Raw genomic sequence first — 22,567 nt, 5'->3', positions numbered from 1 at the left:
TTTAATAATAGCGAATTTATGGGATGTGTTAATTAGAGCGTCATTTTTAGTCAGATATCTGCATTTGAGTTAGCCACTGCGGTTGATGGTGGGTCCGTTCCAATTTGCATACTAGCGTACTAAATAGTGCGAAGCTAGTGCACTTCCTCCAATGCCGTTACATGTCAGTATATCCTATGGGGTATGGAAGTATAGTGCGGATTGAGACACAGCCACTGTTCTATCAAACGCTTAGATTTTGTATTGTTTATATTACAGACAACTTAATGAATCCTGTTAAATGATTAGACATGTTATTTAAGTATTTAGGCAGATTTTTATGTAGTTGTCTTGTTTAAAGAAAGTCAACTGTGGTAGTTTAAACCCAAAACATTATGCAAATGTTTGTAGTTACAGTACCATCACAGTGTTCCGTACACTATCTTCATCATTAAATTTAATATTAATCATTTTCAAGTCAATAAAACAAACACATACAGCAACTAAATGTCTCATGTTTCGTATCCAAAATGAGAAGACGCGGAACTGTCCGTTATTTGTGTCTGAATATTCAGAACACTTAGAAGCAACGAGCTTCTTTTAAGCCTGCTTGACTGTAGACAGTAATACCTGATTTTAATCTTTATGTTCTTATGGTAAAGGAAGTAAGTCAGTGTATTTTTGTCATCGAATTGTTCATTTAAAAAAAGATCTGTACTATATACACACCTTATAACTTAACATCTTATTTATTTATTTATTTATTTATATGCAGTGGTCTCCCAGTATTTCCTTGCAACTTTAACAGCCTACACTCCTCTGGGAAGGCTTTCCACAGGATTGTGGAGTGTGTCTGTGTGAACTGGGGCCCAGTTAGAAACAAGAGAGTTTGTGAAAAGAGCTGGCTCACAGTTCATCTCAGATTCCTCCACATCAAACTCTGCCTCTGTGTATTCATGTATTTCAATTAATTAATCATTAATAATTTGTGTGCAGTTATGCTGCCTGAAGGCATAAAATGTCTTATATAAATGTATATAATCGATTCCACACGTTTGTTAGCAATGGGTGTGTCTAAACTCCATGAACTTAACACTTCGTAGGACTGTTCATTACGTTTGACCGTTACTTTGCCCACCCCCCTACACAAGGATCTGTCAGCATACGTGTAACCCATGTGTGGGGAACAATAGGGTATTATTTATTTACCTGAAGGAAGAAGGTAGATCCTGGTCTGGGTTGCTGTTCAGGAAGTGATTTAGAATTTTTTTTAAGCTCTATTGAATCTCTGTGACATGATGACGGGGAAATGAGTCATGAAAGGGAATATGTGCATCCAAAATACAAAAGCCATGACTCTTATCAGGAATTACAGTTTTGCTACAGGCGGGTGGAATGTAAAACGACCTGTTGTACCTGTTAGCACAGCTTCTTTTATCTCCTGGTCACTCCCTTTTCACACGTACTTTCTTTTTGACAGACAGCGATTCTGTGATGACGCACTTGACCTGGGCATCATTCTGCTCCTGAGCGCATTAGACCGAACAACCTTCTGAGGAAACCTGAGGTGCTGTGCTCTATTCCCCATCGTGTGTGTTGTGGAGCACGCGAGGCAGATGTTCCCCCGCAGGACGCTGTGTTGTTTACCCGCTCGGCGCCTCTATCCCCACGCTCACGCTCACTTTTTCTGAGAAGCAGCCATCATGGCCGCGTGTCCCGCCACGTTCAGACTCTCACGGAGGACCCAGTACGTCCTCCTGCTGGTGCTCTGCGTCTCTGTCCTGGCGTGGGTAGCGGCCCCCACTTTCAGCCCCACGAAGACGTTCAGGGAGGCGACCCAACTTCAGCCGGACCCCGGGGAGGCAGGAGAACAGCCTGAGCCGGAAAAGCAGGTCGAGGAGACGCTAATCCCGGTCACAAAGGAGATGGAGCAGGAGCTTAAAGATGTTTGCCCAGAGACGTCACCGCTGCTGCGTAAGTTTGGGCTTTGCCTTTGGTATCAGGGATCCATCTACACTTCTTTATTAGCTTCGCTCTCATACAGTGACGTGTTGATGCGGTTTGTGGAACTAAAGCGCTGCAGGATTACTGTTCAGCCTGAGGCACTAATCGAACAAACTGAGTTTATGAAAGTACCTGGTGTTAATCTGTCCCACATTCTGGTCTTTATTTCAATGAAGCTTGTGCACAAGTACGTACAGACCCTGTCTGGCTTCATGCGTTGAGCTTTTTTGTTTTGGTAATGTAGTAAAGGTGCGTCCAGACTGAGATGTACCAAAAAAAGACATTATTAAGACACTGGCGTCTTTCGGACCGGCGACTTTCCGTTCAGTGGTCCATTACGTTCCTCTTTCACTCCCTTTTCACCCAAACCTAATAAATACATTTCACTCAGTCTAGTCATGGCTAATTGTAGCTTCTCTCTCTTGTCTCATCTGCCACCTCCACCCCAATTGGGGAGGGCCAAGGCTGTCATACCCCTCTACGGCACACGTCAGTCGCCGAACCAAGGCCATGCACTGCTCTCCGTGATCAGCAGTCGCCTCCCTGTCTGAGCCATCGTCCCTCCCCGTACAAGCTCACAGCCAATCCCGTGTCTGTGTAGGCACCCGACCGGCTGATAGCAGATAATTTTGAGATTGTGGTGGTGCGTTTAAGGCACCTGATGGTGGGAGGACCAACTGCGCTGCAGTTTAACTGTCGCACTGATGCTCCGAAATACGTTTATTTACTCGAGTAGCTTTAGGAACGTAAAAAATCCCACTCGGATCTTTACAGCCGCTCACAGCCGTTATCTGTGAGCTCGAACCCTCGGCTCAGTCGGAGCAACAACGTCCTGCTCCGTGTAGCTGCTGCGACGTTTGTCTGTTCGACTTTGCAAATTAGGTTTGATTTGCATTCTTTAGGTTCAGGGATTTTACACCCTCGTTTCAACACACTAACAGAACAAACTTGCAAATGTTTGACCTTTAGGTATGCAAATCAGCCCCATTAAACAGCTTAGGGAAGGGTTAGAACACGCTCCGGTGATACTGCGGTCTCTAGCCTCACCACTGCGGCAAGGGGCAGTGGTAGCTTAGTGGTTAAGGTGCTGGACTAGTGATCAAGAGGTTGCTGGTTCGAGTTGTTGGACCCCTGTGCAAGGCCCACTGTATTCAAGTCGATATATAAAGGCGTCTGCTAAATGCCGTAAATGTTAATGTGTTATCGACCTTGCCGGGCACCCAACAGACAACCGGACATAATATCAGAGGGGTTGGATCTTCTCACTGGCTGGTATAAAAAGAGCGTGACGGCCACATGTGTTGGTAGGGGGCGGGTGCTAAGTCTGCAGATCTCCCTCTGTAAGCCCTGGGTGCAATAGAGAACTGGCATTGACTAAATCCCTTCATGTCTTCATGTCTTTATAGAGCCTGCTTAGTGCACAGTGCCTTCCCTAAACTGTTGCTGCAAAGTTGGAAGCATATTTCCTTTATAAAATATATTGATTACACCTGTTAGTAAATATTGTTGGCTCTTATTCTAACTGCTCAGTACGCTCAGTGATGTTGTGCTCTGTCGGTGTAGGTGGTGCGCTGGCGCTGCAGTTCGAACCCTGGCTGACCCTCGACCAGGTGCAGCAGGGTAACGGCGCGGTGACGGAGGGCCAGTACGAACCCGGCGAGTGTAAAGCCAGGCAGAGCGTCGCCGTCCTCATCCCGTTCCGAAACCGAGAGAAGCACCTGCTGTACCTGCTGCACCACCTGCACCCGTTCCTGCAGAGGCAGCAGCTCCACTACGGCATCTACGTCATCCACCAGGTCAGTGTGCGCCGGGCACACGCACCGATTCACTGCACCCCTGACCACCAGATGCACCCGCTCACAGAAGAGCATCTTAATCTTTCAAAGTATGAACAGGGAGACTGATACAGGGCCTAGCGGTGAAGGTACTGGACTAGTAATTGAAAGGTCGCTGGATCAAGCCCCACCACTGCCAGGTTGCCACTGTTGGGCCCTTGAGCAAGGCCCTTAACACTTAATTGCTTAGATAACGTACTGTCACAGTACTGCAAGTCACTTTGGATAAAAGCGTATACAGTGAGCCTAGAGCGTTCCAATTGACACTAATTTTAAGAGCTTAAGTTCTGATCTGGGCTGTGCTATTGACCAACACAACAGTGTGTGTGTGTGTGTGTGTGTGTGTGTGTGTGTGTGTGTGTGTGTGTGTGTGTTACAGGCTGGCGATGGTAGATTTAACAGAGCGAAGCTGTTAAACGTGGGTTATCTGGAAGCTCTGAAGGACTTCAGCTGGGACTGCTTCATCTTTCACGACGTGGATCTCGTCCCTGAAAACGATCACAATTTATACACCTGTGAACAAGATCCCAAACACCTGGTGGTGGGCAGAAACTCCACCGGCTACAGGTACGAGCCAAAAATAGCCCTGGGTAATAAAGCAAAATGCTGACGGTAATCGCCTGTAATAAAACAGCTGGTCCATTATTATGAACCTGATGGACCTTTGCTGCTACACCAGCCTCCACTCCTCTGGCAAGCTTTCCACCAGGTTCTAAAACATGACTGTGGTCATCAGGGTTTCGCGCCTCTTTATTGTAAACATTGACAATTCTGTGCTAAAAAGGAAGGTTGCTGGCACCTTCGTGTTAAACAGCACTGTAACATAAAAAAATCTGAAATGCCTCCTCCACCAAACTTCACAGCTAGCACTGTGCGCTCATACAGGTAGCCAATAGCAAAGTTCTTTACACCGCACCAGTTGTCATTACGAGTGGCGACCCTTGGCCACAGGCACAAACACCTCAGAGTCTCGTGATGGGCGCAAATTCCCACAGGCATATACACCTCAGAAGCTCCGTTCGAGCTGAAAAGGTCACACAGAGGTCACTCTATTTTAATACCACCGTGCTTATGATCGGACGTCCAAATACTTTTGGTCATATAGTGTATTTCAGGGCGTCGTTAAACCCGCTGAGCTCTTCAGACCCGCTCATTCTATTACTAATGTTTGTTAATGGAGTTCACGTTGCTGTAGGTAAAGGGTGTTTACGTATTTCGGGTCGGGTTGTGTACGTCCCAGTTTGTTCAGTACGATGTGCAGGATGTCCGGTAAAGCAGCTCCACGTGGCGTCGGCGGACGTGCGGCGACGTTCGAGCGTGTACACACACAACGTGCAGATGTAAACATCTCTCATCCCTGAGCAAACCCCCACGCTAAGCTCTGTCTGCGTCTCGTCTCTGCAGGCTGAAGTACAAAGGATATTTCGGAGGCGTGACGGCCCTGACCAGGGAACAGTTCTCCAAAGTAAACGGATTTCCCAACACCTACTGGGGCTGGGGAGGGGAGGACGACGACCTCCGGATACGGTAGCAAGTGCACACACACTAACACACACCAGTATGTGTAAGCTTGATTTCAGTACACGTTGATTTATGCACTAGGAATACATCAACACGACATGCCGGTGGGTGGGTTGGCGCCTCAGACCACTGTGCTCCTGGTGCCCAGCATCAGAAGTAAACATTTGTTTCTCACAAATGGTGATTTAACTGGGTGCGTCTGGTCTAATTAAACCCAATTATTAGTCAAATTGGTTTATTAATTAATCAACATAATCAAAAAGGGCAATTTTTAATAGCTCCAGTTAACCAGACTAAATGTCTTTGGACTTGTGGGAGGAAACACACCCAGACACGAGGAGAACATGCAAACTCCACACAGAAAGGACCCTGGCTGCCCGGTCGAGCCCAGTGCCGCCTGATAATAATAATAAATGTGCAAAAACAGAACCAGGAAAGGGGGCAATTAGTTTCTCTTAGCTGGGCAGGTAATCGTGAGCCTGGATAAAAGGACGTGATGTGAATGTAATGATGGATTTGTGTTTGTTTTTCAGGGTGCAGCTTCAGGGGATGAAAATCGTCCGGCCGCCCTCTAAAGTCGCCCGCTACACCATGGTGTTCCACAAGAGGGACAGCGGCAACGAGGTCAACAAGAACAGGTGAGGGTTTTTGGGATAGTTGAGGATGTTTGGGATGGGTGACGACGTTTAGGACTGACGAGGATGTTTGGGATAGTTAGAGGCGTTTATGACCAGTTATGATATTTGGGATAGTTGAGGATGTTTAGAACTGGTGAGGATATTTCAGATAGTTGAGAAGGTTTACGACTGGCGAGGATACTTAGGATGGTTTAGGGTATTTAGTACCCGCGTGGATATTTGAATAGTTGAGGATGTTTAGGACAGACGAGGATATTTGGGATAGCTGACGGTGTTTAGAACTGGCTGTTATGAGGGGAGAGATAGGACCCAAAAATGCAGAGAACAAATCATAATTTTTATACAATAAATAATAGTAAACAAAAGACAACATAAAAGGGGAAAATAACGGGAACCCCGAATGAAGCCGCTGGCGCCGCAGGCAACTGAAAAAGAAAAAAAAACACACACAAGGAAAGGGGAAGCGCGGGGGCACGAACCCGGATCGCTCAGGAGCGAGGCGTTCGCTTAACTCACCGCGACATTTAGCCATGAGAGAGAGGGGAGCTCCTGCGCCCCCATAAGGAGCGCTGTGGGTGCCGACGCACCGGTAAGCCAGTCGATGAGAAAACAAACAAAACAAAATACAGCTTTAAATAAAAGCTGTTCCGGCATGGTCACCAGCACTAGCGATGCTGGGAAGGAACCGGAGCGACAGAGAGAGATAGAAGGGCGATAATGTCAAAAGCGCAGATTCGAACCGGTGCTGAGGGGAATGACAAAGCCGTGGCTCAACCCACTCAGCCACAGCGGTTGAGGGGAATCTGCTTGAAGCTTTTGACTTAAGAAGCTGCTGCACAGTGAATCGTTAGCCCAGCGCTAACCCGCAGCTAACGTTGCATGCGGTGGCTGGTTACAAACCGCCAAACGAAAAGCAGCGCACCAGCTGTCCCAAACTAAATAAACTAACCCTGGCTTACCTCGGCCTTGCGACCTACGCACCCTAACGCCCTAGAGGGCGCCAGGGGTGACCCGGTGTCCCTAAAAAAGAAAGTGGTGGCGTGCTGGAAAGCCACCATGCCAAACAAAAGGAAATGATCAACAAACGAAAGGTGCGACGCCCCTTACATGCGGAAACCGCAGCTGCAGGTCGCCTATTTGAGGCCAAGCTCTTAATTGCTCTGTAATGCCTGCGACGTCAGGAACTTTTCGTCCATGAGTTATTTTGTGGTTCCTAAATATCGTAACCTGTCCCGATCATCCTCAACTATCCCAAACATCCTGACCCGTCCTAAACATCCTCAAAAAGTTTGATATCAGACTACGCTGGATACCAGGGCATTGCGGAATATCAGGGAATGAAAAAGCTGAGCAGTTTGCGAGAGAAAGAACTGAATAAAATATCATTAATCTTCAACCCCTTGTAAACCACTACAGTAAAACTAAATGGCAACTTGAATGGAACGCACAAACAAACTATAAGCTAAACGAGATTTACCCCCATGTCAGGAATAAACCAAAAATACTTTATAGAAAATGTACAGACCTAAATGTAGAATCGGCCGCTCCAAATACTGGGAGAAGACCTCAAACTTTGTAAAGAATGTCAGACACCTATAACCATAAAACAAATCCTAAATCAAAACCTAAATATATACAACACGAGACCAATAAAACTAGCATAGAACACAGATTCCTGTCGTGAATATCATAAACAAACAAACAATGTTTAGGAGTGGAGGATATTTCGGCAGAGTTCAGGTCGTTTAGGACTAGTCAGGATGTTTGGGATAGTTGAGGATGATTGGAACAGGTAATGGCGTTTAGGTCTGGCGAGGATCAGATTTATTATAGCGTCCACACTGCAAATATAACAACTTGTGTGTCTACATTCTCAGATCCCTTAAAATGCTCCTACTGAGGCGCCTTAATTCTGAGTGATGATCTGACCGGATAACGGGGGAGCGTCCGACGCTTCGTCTTAGGTCCGATCATCATCGTTGTTTACGTTCCGATTTCTTTGCCTCCTGCAGGATGCATTTGCTGAATAAGACCCCCCGGACGTGGAGCACGGACGGTCTGAACTCCTGCACCTACGAGGCTCTGTCGGTGGAGAGGCCGCCGCTCTACGTCAACATCACTGTGGATATCGGCGCGCCTTCGAACGGCCACTGAGACCCGGACCGAACTGTCGTACAGTCGTTCTCTTAGTGTAAACTGAGACGCCGCGCCCGCGACGGCGGGGTCGACCGATGTTAGTACTGAAGTGCTGAGCGTGGAGCCGGTCTGGAGGGTGTGGAACGTACAGGTGCTCCATTCCAAACCTGGAAAAGCTTGAAAATTTGTGACATTGTGGGAAATAATGACGGATCTGTGTTACATAATGATTGACGGACCTCATTTGGGTGGTTTTGGGTCACCCTGCCTGTGGTGAATAGGTAAAAAAAAACTGGAACAGCTCAGTACCTCCCCAGTTTAACATTAAAAATGAAGACGGCTGATTTGCACGGCACAATACGAAACGTAATGACAATCCTTTCAAACAAGAAATGTGCACATCATATCGATCAGATGATCGGTCATTGATTTGCACTGACCTTATCCAGTTCTCTGGGGGACAAGTGGACTCAAACTGAGCCTGATACCCTGATAAATGTCCCTCACGTTTGTTATTCGTCTCCTTTTATTTGTCCTGTAATTTCTGTCCTGTCGTCTGTACATGTACGTTCAGGAATCAGAATAGAAACACTAGTAAAAGTGGTGGCAGCTCATAAGTCGATATACGATATAAGGGCGTGTCCATCTGTGATTAACTCTAATATTTTTATTTTATTCAAAGGACCAGGGTGGGTTGTGTAGCAGTTGCCAAAAATGAGAGTTTTATTTTTATAATACCGTTCTGAACTGATTTGGAGGTTCATGGTCACTGATTATCCACTAGCAGAACCTGCCTGATGCATGAAGCTGCTCTACAGAGGTCGTTTTTATTCCGTTTCAGCATTTTAGGACGTGCGTTAGGTGGTTAAACGGATCCCGAGTCATTTCATCGTGAATCGGTTCATTCATTGAGAATCGCTTGATTGACAATCGGGCGGCGCACAGCAAGAAGGTCCTGGGTTTGATCCCTAGGTGGAGCAGTCCGGGTCCTTTCTGTGTGGAGTTTGCATGTTCTCCCTGTGTCTGAGTCCAAAGTATGAGTGTGTGTGTGTGTGTGTGTGAATGTGTGTGTGCCCTGTGCGGGGTGTTTCCTGCCTTGCGCTCAGTGAATCCCAGTACCCACCGCGACCCTGAAAAGGATAGTGGTGGTAAAACAGACAATGAATGAATAAATAAGTGTGAATCATTTGATTCAGAATCATTTGAACGTGAATCACTTGATCCTGGGTCTTAAGCAGCAGGACACAAACCTCACTGGTAAAGTTTTAAAAGGAAGTAAAACTGCAAAACAATCCTGATCTGTACATTATAGTATATAATATTTACACTAAGAAGTTGAACACTGCCGCACTGCGTGAATGTAAATAAACTTTAAAGCTTCAAACTTTATACTAGAACAGAATAAAGACTCTACAGAACACTATTGAACGTATGTGATCAGAAACTTTGACCTTGTTACATTAATATTGGTTTGTTATTTAAATAAAGTGGGTTATTTAAGAATTCACTTCTGTACATTGTGTGCAAACTAATATAAAGTGGCACCTAACATGGCATGGCACCTCAAGCTCCAGTAGGACCAGTGTTCTTCACTCCGTTTCATTACCTAACTCGATGGTTCCAGTTTAATCTGGAGGATTGTGGTAGGAAACTCACTCCTGTCTAATCTGACATGTACCCGGTAATTCATCGATACGATCTCGTCTGTTAATATTAATATGCATTGTGTTCATTCCCTTTTCCTCCACATTTAGTCATGCCCAATTCCCTGCTTGTCTAGATGGGAATCTGGTGTAGAAATCTGTACCAGTTTGGGTGATGCATAGCTGCCAGAGGTCGCCAGAGTGCAAAATAAAAGTGTGTTTATCCAAATCAGGACACTAAAAAAGCACTCACAGCAAGAAGGTCCTGGGTTCGATGGGGTGGTCCGGGTCCTTTCTGTGTGCAGTTTGCTGTGTGGGTTTCCTCCAGGAGCTCCGGTTTCCTCCCACAGTACAAAGACGTGCGAGTGAGGTGAATTGGAGATACAAAACTACCTGTCCTGTCATGAATGGAACCAAAGTGTGTAAAATCATGATAAATAAATTAATAAATTATTTTGTACTGTTTGTAATAAAAGCTTTTTGGCAGCAACGATAAATTTTGTTTGCACCTCACGACCTTTACATTCTTACCTCTGACTACTTTTTCAATTAAGCCCAATTTGGCAGGAAAATGTGTGAACGTGACGACATGGTGGGGCGTTCCGAATGAAGGGATTTAACCTACTGACGTTCCCTTATAGCCGAGATCACGTGATTAGTGTGTAGGGAACACAGGAGCGCTGCTGGGGGTCTGTTCTGTTACACCACAGCTTTATTTTATTATTATTATTTTTATTTAATCAGTCAAGTTACTTTGGGTCAGTTGTATCTGATGAATGTGTTTCTGTGAAATCCCTGACGTGCTTTATCTTTTTATTTTATTTTGTTTTTATTTTAGCTGTTACGAGGAGTTCTGTGCAATGTAGACGTGAGCAGGGTGGGTTTTATTCAATAAATAATTAAACACTAAACATTTGGTGTGTTAATAAATAATAATGCTTTTTTATTTCAGCCCGTATAAATCATTAATGTATTTGTTTGTTTAAATAAGTAAACATGTTCCTTTATCAGCAAGCAAATGTAAAATCTGTTTTTAGGAAGTGTTAGTGCAGCACTGTTGAGATTTATTTGCTGAACTGATCATGTGCTATTTATTTTGCTCGTGCCACATTTAATGCTTAGTATTCTATTAATTTCAGCAAATGAGGAGTTTTAATAATTATGCATTAAAGTGTGCAGAGATCTGAACCCATGAACACAAACAGAATTTGACCAGGGGTGTACAAACTGTCGCTAGAGACTGTAGAATTAGTCTAACCTGGTACGTATTAATTTTGCATGTTGTCTTTATTTCATGTCTGTGGGGAGTTTGCTCATGTGGGATTCCTGTAGATACTCTGGTTTCCAACCAAGCTTCCAACAACATGCAGAAGGTGGATTGGCTCTAGGTAACCACATGAATGTGTAAGTGAGTGGGTGTGGGTGTGTGTTGGTACTGTTCTGGCTGCATTCGTGCCCTGTATTTTCAGATGGTGTCGTTTATATTTAAATGTAATTCTATTTTATTTAAAGCACATTAATAATGGTAATAAATATGATTATTTAACTGACTATAAGAACACGATCCAGACAATACAAAGATGCAACAAATCAGTTTTACTGATATAATAGTAATAAAGTTATTATTATTAATGTATTATATAATAGCACGGTGATGCAGCTTGAATGGAATAATCATTGTCTGTAGGAAGTTTGGCATGTTCCTGTGTTTGTCTGGGCTTCCTCTGGGAACTCTGAACTCCTCCTACCTCCCAAAAAAGCAAGGAATACACCCAGGACGGTGTGCTTTCAGTTTTTACAACAGCCAGTCCACCTACTGCATGTTTTTTTTACAGGTAAAAATGAACTGGGCCCCAGGACGGAACCTCACACCTAGACTGGAGGTGAAGATCAACCTCAGATGGTCATATGGACACATTTAAGTAAATGTGTGTTGCCCTGAGATTGATTGCCACCCTGTACAGGATGTATTTCTGCTTTGCACACAGCCTCTGGATTGCACAGGACCCGCTGCACCCCTGGTCAGGATAAGCAGTTATTAAACATTATTATTAGTACCATTATTAATGACAGAGCTACCGTTGGAGAGGCTCCATTATTTTTATTGAATGATTGATGTGTTTGTGTCCTGCAGGTGGCGCTAGTATTTGAGTGGCTTTATTTAGGATGAGAAAAACAGGAGGATCAGCTCCCTCTAGTGGACCTAACCAAGCCTACTATCAATCTGACAGAGCACAGCCCCAACTCCATGCCACCCGGTCACTGACCTCTGAGATCTTTCCACTCGTTCAGCACCAGTGGGTGGGTGACACCTGAGCTGGAGCTTGTTGGAAATCCTATTCCAATACCAGGAGCTGGCTTCCCTTTGCAGCTATAACAGCCTCCATTCTTCTGAATGACTTTCTGTAACATTTTGTCTGTCTGTCTTTGGGAATTGCATCTGTCCCGTTTATGTTCGGTAGGGTTGAGGTCAGGGCTCTGTGCAGACCACAGAAGTTCCTCCACACCGCTCTCATAAATCTGGTTTGGACCCTGCTTTATGCACAGGAGCAAATCAAATACAGGTCATACATGTTATAACTAGCAGTAAAATGCTTTTTTATAACTGCCCGGTCACATTTAGTACTAAAGAACAAAAGAAAAGTGTCATGTACACAATAGAAATCATTTTTTTACAAATATATATATATATATATATATAGAAGATGAAAAATAGAAGAAAAAGAACAGGGGAACAATTCCAATATGAGGTGGAATATATAAAAAATGCAATATGAGGTGCAATATAAGCCTATAAAATGAATATAGTGTGTGTAAAGTGCAAACCAGAGTTGTGCAGTTATTGGTGAGATATGGCTACATGCATATATCCATACATATTCACATAGGTACGCATGCATGTACACATCTCAGATGGTTTCACGGAACATGAAAGGGCCTTCCCTAAACTTATATCCATAGCTGTTTTACCCTTATAGTAAATGTAGCTCATAAAGTGACCAATACATGTACAAACTTCATTTATAAAAACTGAAGAAAAATGAACATAAAAAATGTAATATAATAAATAATTCATGTTTTAACCAGTGACCTTTATAGCTTTTTTATATAAATGCACTCATTTTCAATCTGATGGCTGTAACACGTTCTACATTTTTTTGGGACAGGCGTGATTACCCCCGTGTTGCATCATCTCCTCCTTTATCACTGTTCCTCGATCGCTTAGGAACTGAACACCTAACACACTGGTGTAGCAGCGAACAAGCTGCTTTCTCCTCATCACTGCTCAATAAAACACAGTCGCTCAACAGTCGTATATTGTGCTTTATATTGCTTACAATAAAAGCATGCTGTATGTTAATATATAGCTTTTGCTTCACATACTAGGTGTTATGTGTTATGCGTTTGTAGGGTTTTCTGAATATATTTTAACCCTGTAGGTTTTAACCCTATGCTTTTATACTCATACAGAAGCATGTTGGTTCTTAATGCAGTGCCATAGGGAATCGAACACCATGTGCATTCAGAATGATTTTGGTCTCGCCTCCTACACACACATTCATCTGAATTCTTTGAAACTTTTAATAATGTCATGCAGTGTAGATGGTAAAATCCCTAAATTTCTTTTGATTGTGTTAAAATAATATTAAAATAAGAGTTGGTGCTTGTTTTCAAAAATCGATAAACTGGCCGCTCAGGTGGCGCAGCAGTAAAATACGCTAGCGCACCAAAGCTGGGATCTCGAATACATCATATCAAATCTCAGCTCTGCCATCCGACTGGGCTGGGCGGCCACGTGAACAACGATTGTCTGTTGTTCAGGGTGGGTAAGCCGAACCAGGGTTCCTCATAACTGGTGCAATTACGACCTCTGCTGGCTGATTGAGTTGGGAAATTATGCTGATCAGGGTGTGGCTCTCCGTGTACATGGCTGGTCTGCATATGAACTCGCCTCGTGCAGGTGAAAAGATGCGGTCGGTACTGATCATGTGTTGGAGGGGGCATGCGTCAGTTGCGAAGCTCCTCAGTCAGCGGTGGAGGGTTGTATCGGTAGAGATGAAGTGTAACGCAACCAGGATACAACTAGTTTGGGGGGACATTTCGGAGAAAAAGAGGGAAAAAATTCAAGAAATTAAATGTTTTTTGTTACTTAAATACCTGTAAGATTTGCATTTTATACACTGTCCCACCTCTTTTGGAATTTTTTTAAGTAACATGGTCAGTGAGTGTACTGTGATGATGAAAGTACATGTTTTACACTTTGGTTACATTCATGACAGAAACGGTAGTTGTTTGTTATACAAGATTCATCAGTTCACAAGTTTTTAATGTCATGAGCAATTTTGTATCTCCAATTCACCTCATTTGCAGGTCTTTGGACTGTGGGAGAAAACCCACACAGACGTAGGGAGAACATGCAAACTCCACACGGAAAGGACTCTGACCACTACAACTGATTCGACCCCTTTTTGCCGCTGACTGAGGACGCCACTCAACTGACTTGCGCCCCCTCCGGCACGCAATCAGTACAGCCGGCATTTTTCACCTGCACGAGCCGAGTTCATACACCGAGAGACACTGCGCACGGAGGGTCACACCCCCCTCAGTGTTATTCCTCAGCCCTGTGCAGGCGCCGTCAGTCAACCAGCAGGGGCCGCAGTCGCACCAGTTATGAGGACCTATGATCCGACTCTACCCCTAAGCCCCTGAACAACAGCCAAACGTTGTTCATACTGCCGCCCAACCCAGTCGGAAAGGTAGAGCTGAGTTTCGATACGATGCATCTAGAAACCCAACTCTGGTGAGCTAGCGTACTTTACCGCTGCGCCACCTGAGCAACCCAGGACCTTCTTGCTGTGAGGCGACAGTGCTACCCACTGAGCCAGTTATGATGAAAGTACATGTACTAATATGATGAAATTATATGTATTGTTATGATTAAATGACATTTATTACATGATGTTTCCCATCTCAGTCAACACATTCACTTTGAATTATGAAGCACAAATGTGAAATGTTCTTTAAAGATCGTGACCTTCATGGATTCTCTACCATCTGATGCTCTCCGTCCAGTACGACCATCTGACTGAATCGTCCCTTTGTTTAGTGTCGGGCATGTGACCAGTGACCTTTGCTCCATAAGGGAAGGTTCTAGATTTGGAAACGGACAGTCAGTGATGGAGTGAGTTTTTCATCTCACTCTCTGTAAACACTGCTGTGTTTTGCTCCAGTATGAAAGAGTTCTTTCTCTATCTGTCCGGATACATACGGAACGGCTTCTGAGAAAAATCCTGCACAAATACTCTCTTACAGATCAAAACGACTGCAAAGCGTATAGTTTATGTTTTCATTCATTTTCATTCATTCATTCTTATTAACCACTTCATCCTGATCAGGGCCACAGTAGGTCTGGTGCCACCTGCAAACACTGGGTGTAAATTTATTCTAAGGCAACAAGCCCCAGTAGACCTGTGTTTAATAATTGTCTGTTTATGGACCCCCTTCCCCCAAAAAATAACATGCACAAAGTTAATCGACTGCAGTGATGGATTGCCGCTTTGTCCCAAATATATTCCTGCCTTGTGCAGTGTTTTCAGGTAAGCTCTGTACCCACCTCGACCCTGATCAGGATAAAGTGTTTTTTTTTTTCTTTGTATTTTATTCATTTATTTGTACTAAACAGGATCTATTTTACGAGGATATGTCCGGTGGTGCAACTGCAGCATTATTCTATAGCATTGTTATCTTTAGTAAGGACTTGGTTATGATCAGGGTCACAGTGGGTCCGAAGACACTGGGCGAAAACTTGTAACCAGGGACAGTGGTAGAATGTTTTAGGCACCTGACACCTCATTTGTGAGCCCAGCCTGAAATTTGAACCCCTGGAACACTGGTGTTACCAGCAGAGGCTTAATCAGGCTTAATAAGTAGGTTTTTATTCTTTATCTATAAACACCAGTAGAGCTGTACAGTGATAGCTCAGTGGTTAAGGTACTGGACTAGTAAACAGAAGGTTGCCGGTTCAAGCCCCGCCACCACCAAGTTGCCACTGTTGGGTCCCTGAGCAAGGCCCTTAACCCTCAATTGTTCATCGTGTTCAGCTCATTGTGTAAGTCGCTTTGGAGAAAAGCGTCTGCTAAATGCTGAAAATGTAAATGTAAAATACAGCTGTTTTTATGTCATCTGGAACACTGATCTTGAATCAAGAGGCGAAGTCTGGATAAATTGCTTAGGATGGGCTATACTGCATCACAACATCAGCAAGTTATCTGTTTAAATGCAATTAGCAGTAACTTGATCAACATGGTCTAATTTGACTATAATTAAAATAATTAAAACGAAAAGAATTCTCGTATTTATTAACAAACATTTTACAGAAATTCTTGGACACACATAGCCCGTGACATTAGATTAATGGCCGTCATTCTTCCCCAGGCTTTATCTGGAATAGTTTTTTGTTTTTTGAATCAGAACAGCTCTGGGATCAGTGCGCAGAGGGAAATATCTTCATATATCTGACACGGTGAGGTCATCGTCCATCCTGTAGGGAAAAAGAGCTCATTGTTCCCAGCAGAGAGAGAGATTTTAGCCTCACTACTTAGAAATGTCGTGTCCAGTCGCTCCACGATGGCTTTTTAGATTTTACAGCAATATGGCAGTAACGACCTGTTGAAAAATATTACTTTGTGATGGCTGTATTACCAAAATCAATATATCATGTGTGTGTGTGTGTGTGTGTGTGTGTGTGTGTGTGTGTGTGTGTTACAGGAACCATGGCTCAAGTCATATTCCTGAATAATTCATCCCGCTTCCAAATACAGCTTCAGCTTTGTGTTTTGTGTTGCCAAGGTCATTGTGTAGGCACGCTTCTACAAAATCTGACCGCCCTACGTAGAACTTGTATTAATAAACACACATTCAGTTCAATCCACGTTTCTCCGAAAAGACTCCATTTCTTTTCCTTAATGTATACTGCATGGCGCTTCATCAGGTAGTGATGTTGGATGATGTTAAAATTTGTCCCAAAGGTGTTAGACGGGGTTAAGGTCAGGGTTCTGTGCAGGCCAGTCGAATTCTTCCAAATCAAGCTTACGTACAAAACTATGTCTTTATCAAGCTTGGTTCATGGGGGGATTGTCATGCTGAAACAGGATATGACATTCCCAAAAATGCTGCCAAAATGTTAAAAGAACACTATTTTTAGTAGCACCACTTCATTATAAGGCATTTTCCCTTCACTGGAACCGAAAGACACAGCCCATACTCGCCTGGTAAATCATTTCTAAAATCTATGTGGACAGAGGTTTTTGGACTTCTGACCATGAGCTTGTTGGGCATTTCATTCCAGAATTGTTGGTATTATCGTGTGCCTTGTGCCCTTTGCAGCCAAAACAGCCTCCATTTCTGGCTTTCAAGTGAAAAAATCTGTGCCCATTTAATCAAAATAACATTTATAAGGCCTGACACTAATGTCGAAAATTGCTCAATTTGCAATACAACAAAGAAGCATTACATATCATTTAATTTATAAAAGCAAATGTGGTTAAAACACCTGAACTCAACACTAAGGAGAGATGTCCACACACGTTTTGCCATATTGTGCACTATTGTTGCTAAAAAATGTAAACAGACCAATGAAAATCCCACAACATATTATCCAGGATCTGCTATTTTAGCTATAGAAATCTATATACAGTACATGTAAAGCATTTTATTATATATATTGTCCACTCCAGTTTGTTTTTAGGACTGGGTCAGTCAGTGAATTTTGAATGTCTGACTTCATGATGTCCTGTGATGGACAGGTGCCCTGTGTTTCAGGTGGTACCGGACTCACTGGGACCATGACAAGGTTGAATAAATGAAGGTGTATGAAGCAGTTAGTGATACTTAGTAAACCTTTAATTTGCCCCTTATTAGTACGCATTTTTACTTCATTCGTTAATTTATACCCATTCAGGATCTCTATGCTGATCTTCAGTACTAATACTAACACATCTAAACTCAACAATTAGGAGAAACGTCTGCATACTTTTTGCCATATTGTATACTACTGTTGCTGCAAAATGTAAAGAGACCAAAGACCAATGAAAATCCCACAACATAATATCCAGGATCTTCTATTTAAGCTATAGAAATCTATATACAGTAGATGTAAAGCATTTCAGAAGGTAGATTGTCCACCTCAGTTTGTTTTTAGGACTGGGTCAGCCAGTAAGTGAAGAATGGGTGAGTTCATTTACATTTACATTTTTGGCATTTAGCAGACGCTTTTATCCAAAGCGACTTACAATTATGACTGAACACAATTTTGAGCAATTGAGGGTTAAGGGCCTTGCTCAGGGGCCCAACAGTGGCAACTTGGCGGTGGTGGGGCTTGAACCGACAACCTCCTGGTTACTAGTCCAGTACCCTAACCACTGAGCTACCACCGCTGAGTTCATGATGCCCTACGTTGGATTGGCGCCCTGTGTTTCAGGTGGTACCGGACTCACTGGGACCCTGACAAGGTTGAATAAATAAATGTGTATGAAGCAGTTAGTCATGGACGGAGGGATTTGTGCACATGTGCATTGATCCAGTTGTTTTCTTTGTTTGTCTTTCACCCTTTAGCTGACAAAATTCTACTCCTTTAATTTGTCCCTCTTTTGAACACTTTATTTGACTTAATTCGTTAATTTATGTTATTCAGGATCTATATGTTCTGTTCCTCATATCAGTACTAATAATTCTAACACTTTAAATCAGATAAAATTAATGTTAGTTAAATAAACGCATTTGAATCTGTGGCGGGAATTTTCATATTGGAGTCTGCACGAGGACGGGTTGCGTCCTAAATCACACACTTTTCCACTAAATATAGTGTACTAGATACCGCTCTGACTGTGCTGTCTTTAGTACACTATTTAGAGCTGTACTTGCTGATTAGAACACAGCCTTGATTTACCTCAGCAGACGTTATGGCAGTTGGAGCGAATTTGCTGAGGTGAGTTGTTAAATTGAGATTGCGTAAATTAAGGTGTTATTTACCTTTATAATGTAAATATATATATTATAATATTAAATAAAAATCGTTAAAAGTTGGTCATGAGTTAACGTATCTATTCTATTAACGGTTTTACTTCAGCTTGTTGGCATGTCAGTCTCTCAGAATGTATATATAACTGGCCTACTGAATGTTAATATATTGTTTATGTTTAACTTAAAATCTGTTATATATTTATAATACAAACAGAAATTGCAATGAATTGCTGTAAACTTATAAACATATATATTTATAATAAAACAAACTGTTAAAAATTTGTTGTAAAATCTATAATAGCACATTTATATGTGTATATAGTAAAACATTAACTGTTAAAATGGCTGTAAAATTATAATAAAACATTTTTATAGATTTATAATACAAATATTCCCCCACACTTGCAGACGCCTTTATCCAATGTGACTTACAATTGGGACTGTACACATTGCAAGCTTATGAGGGTTAAGGGCCTTGCTCAGGGGCCCAACAGTGGCAACCTTTCAGATGTGGGGTTTGAACCAGTGACCTTTTAGTTACCAGTACACACACGAGTGGCACGGTGGCTCGGTGGGTAGCACTGTCGCCTCACAGCAAGAAGGTCCTGGGTTCGATCCCCAGGCGGGGTGGTCCGGGTCCTTTCTGTGTGGAGTTTGCATGTTCTCCCCGTGTCCCCGTGTCCGCGTGGGTTTCCTCCGGGTGCTCCGGCTTCCTCCCACAGTCCAAAGACGTGCAAGTGAGGTATACAAAATTGTCCATGACTGACTGTGTTGGATGTAACCTTGTGAACTGATGAATCGTGTGTAATGAGTAACTACCGTTCCTGTCATGGATGTAACCAAAGTGTAAAACATGACGTTAAAATCCTAATAAACACACACACACACACACACACACACACACACACACACACACACACAACACACACACACACACACACACACACACACACACACACACACACACACACACACACACACACACACACACACACACACACTCATGTTTAGATGTGTTGACTGCTTGCTTTTGGGAGGTCGGAGGAAACCTGAGTATCCAGAAACAAAGCCCCACAAGGACACAGGGAGAACATGGGAGGTCTTCAAGTCCCTGGACTTGTTGCTGAAGTGCTGCTTTGTGTTTTGCATTAAAAATATTGACTTTAGTCCTTTTCACACTTGGTCCATACCAAGAATTGATTCAGAAGCTTGTTTGGGGAAGGGCGTGAACATTGCAGGATTGTTTCTACAAGTCAGTAATTCCTGTGTAAGGTTAAACTGTGCAGCAGGAATAAATCTCTTTATTATTGTGAATATCGTTAATTTAATGTTTGTGTATCCTGTTAGCTGCTTAATGTGCACTGACGTACAAAATTGGTCGTGTGACTTAACTCAGAATCCCGGCTTTAACCTGCTCGTAAACATGTTGTCATCCGGGGAGAATATAAATCTCTATTTAAGAGAGTCAGACGCAGTAAAGCGGGGTGTGTTTGGGCGCTTTGTGGACGTGTCCCATTTATATGATTAGTGTGAGAGCCTGTGGGCACCAGATGACTCTGTTCTGTCTGTCACAAGGCCTGAACACCGGCCAGTAAGCAGATGTGCAGATAAAGGAACATCTGTGTGTTTATGTTGGTGTGCGTCTGCCACGTTGGACCGTATTCAGACGTTAGGAGTTGCGAGGGGTGTCAGATTTATACGTGAAGTTGATGCATGTTTTGTGGATTTGGAAAGAGACGGCTAAGCCCTGGCTAACGGGAACCATGTGTGTTCTCTTCTGCCATCTGTTCTCTCTCTCTCTCTCGCTCTCTCTCGCTCTCTCCTCTCTCTCAGTGACTTGTTTCCCCCACTTCCCTTTCTCCCCTGCTTGTCTGTTTTTGTTTTCCAAACAAAAGAGCCCTGTACAGGAAATTGTGTACTCTGGGAGCGTTCAGGAAGGCAGAGAGCAGATTTCCTGTCCAAAAAACTGGCGAGAGAGAGAGAGGGATAGGGGATGAGAGAGGGTCAGATGTGGAGAAAACTCAGACATTTGGGTTGGGAGGCAGGCAACCATTTCTCTCCCCTCCCCAAATCAGAAAAAAAGTTTCAAGCCTCGTGTCTGAGGAACGATATGGCCAAGCTGAGAGGGACAGAAATGGAGGAGGAAAACAGGCAGAACCGTAGAGAAGGCCTGCTCAGGCTGAGAAGAAAGTTTTGAAAGGAAGAGAAGTGGTCAGGAGGGGCCGAGGACTTCAGCTGCCCACGCTACGTTACAGGAAACCGAGTCTTCGGGTTACTTCAGGCTGTTTTCTTTTTTTGCTTTGTGTATCTACAGAAAAGAGAAATATCCCAGATGGAAAAGTGACGTCAGCTCGGTGCTGCCGAGCCTCAGAATTCCTCTCCGACTCCGGCTCACTAGGATCGTACACGATGTGAGCTGCGGCCTGTCACTCCTTTTGTTCCAAACTGGACTTACCTTTCCATTTTTGGGAATTCTTTTTGTCCTATTCCTTTGGGTCCATATTTCCGTCACCCTTTCAGACTTCTCTGTTCAATGCTCAGGTTCAGAGCTGGTTTCCTCTGATCTGGATAAATCTTGAGATCCTGATGAAGAATAAAGCTGCCAAACAAAAATCGAAGAGGAAAGGAAGTGACAATGCGTTCGGCTGTGACCTGAACGAGCATCTCCAGAACTCAGGACATGAAGGTAGAACTTTTTTTTTTTTTTTATCTCTTCCTCCCTTCTCGATTCATTCTTTGGTCTCGCTCGACTTGCTTGTCCTTGAGAAAACATCCTGCTTTTTTGGACTGACGTTAATTATGAAGAAAAACGAAGCGGCGTCTTGAGAAAGAGAAAAAGATGTGGATTTTTATTATTGATTTAAAATTGTATTGCTTTGAGTTGTTGCTGAGCACTGATTAAAAGAATTCCATGCTGTGATTACTTTATTACTGAGATGAATTCAGTACGACAGCAGTTAGAAACTTGGGATCTTTTCTGGCTTCCTTTGAATGGGCACCTCCTTTAAGTCATGTTTAAATCATGATGTGTCAGTTGGGTGTAGGGATCTGTGAAAGTTCGTTCAGCTTTCATACAGGGCTAGACATTTTTCTGTAGCTGTATTACAATAAATGATGTATTTGAGGATTGGTGCATGGTGGCATCATTTTTATTGAACCTTTAGTATGAGTGATTTCTGTTCACCACAAACAAGCACTAGCAATGATATAGTACGTGCTATATTGTATAAAAGACAACAAATATAAGGTGTGGTCATTTGCTCTCAAATGTTTTGAAAAATATAGTTGTATTAGCAGTGTTTATTCTTATTCTGATAAATGTATTTCAGTTTCCCACTTTTTTGCCTGTGCAAGTTCCTTAAGGAGTTACTAGGAGGTGTTAAATAAACAAAAACCGAAACTGGGGGGTGAAGACCATAAGATAATGAAGAGCAGTTAGATGAGGTGGTTAAGTGATTTCCCTGCGTAGATCTGACAGATTTTTTCCTTCTTTTTCTTTTTCCTCTTTATATAAATCCAGTTCTGAGTCAGTTATTGGTTATTTGTGGCGTCTCAGTGGGCGACGCCCTCGTCCCCTCCCTTCGGCCATGTGTGCTTCCCTGCCCCAGTGAATTGTGGGATGGCTGTTATAATTGCAGGAAAAAATGAGAGAAGAGGTGCTTTAGGTCGAAGCCGCCCTCGCAGACTGAACTCGGATCAGATCTGACGAGCCTTTGATCTTTTTTATTAGAAAATCACCAGAAGGCACCGATCTGATCTGAGATCAGCGTGTCAACCATTGCGATTGTGT

At 43.2% G+C, this 22,567-nt stretch overlaps 2 protein-coding genes and 1 long non-coding RNA gene across 3 annotated transcripts in view; all 3 read left to right on the top strand.

Moving 5' to 3' along the window:
- The first annotated feature begins 1,539 nt into the window (after positions 1-1,539).
- On the top strand, positions 1,540-10,667 carry b4galt4 (UDP-Gal:betaGlcNAc beta 1,4- galactosyltransferase, polypeptide 4). Its single transcript, XM_062988479.1, has 6 exons — positions 1,540-1,953; positions 3,547-3,779; positions 4,198-4,385; positions 5,223-5,345; positions 5,873-5,977; positions 7,990-10,667. The coding sequence occupies exons 1-6, from the start codon at positions 1,683-1,685 to the stop codon at positions 8,129-8,131; spliced, it is 1,062 nt and encodes a 353-aa protein (XP_062844549.1). The 5' UTR covers positions 1,540-1,682; the 3' UTR covers positions 8,132-10,667.
- A 373-nt stretch (positions 10,668-11,040) lies between these two features.
- On the top strand, positions 11,041-12,385 carry LOC134303613 (uncharacterized). The gene is made up of 3 exons (XR_010007674.1): positions 11,041-11,160; positions 11,592-11,777; positions 11,891-12,385. It is a non-coding gene; the product is annotated as an uncharacterized LOC134303613 (long non-coding RNA).
- An 8,440-nt stretch (positions 12,386-20,825) lies between these two features.
- arhgap31 (Rho GTPase activating protein 31) overlaps positions 20,826-22,567 on the top strand; it is a 39,248-nt gene continuing 37,506 nt past the window's right edge. The window contains exon 1 of the mRNA XM_062988431.1: positions 20,826-21,463. Coding sequence (XP_062844501.1) covers positions 21,364-21,463 — 100 coding nt within the window. The 5' untranslated portion in view covers positions 20,826-21,363. The remainder of the gene's footprint in view (positions 21,464-22,567) is intronic.

The sequence above is a fragment of the Trichomycterus rosablanca genome, chromosome 26, assembly GCF_030014385.1.
Source record: "Trichomycterus rosablanca isolate fTriRos1 chromosome 26, fTriRos1.hap1, whole genome shotgun sequence".
NCBI lineage: Eukaryota > Metazoa > Chordata > Actinopteri > Siluriformes > Trichomycteridae > Trichomycterus > Trichomycterus rosablanca.
The sequence above is the reverse complement of the archived record's forward strand: the minus strand, read 5'-3'. Positions and strand labels throughout refer to the sequence as shown.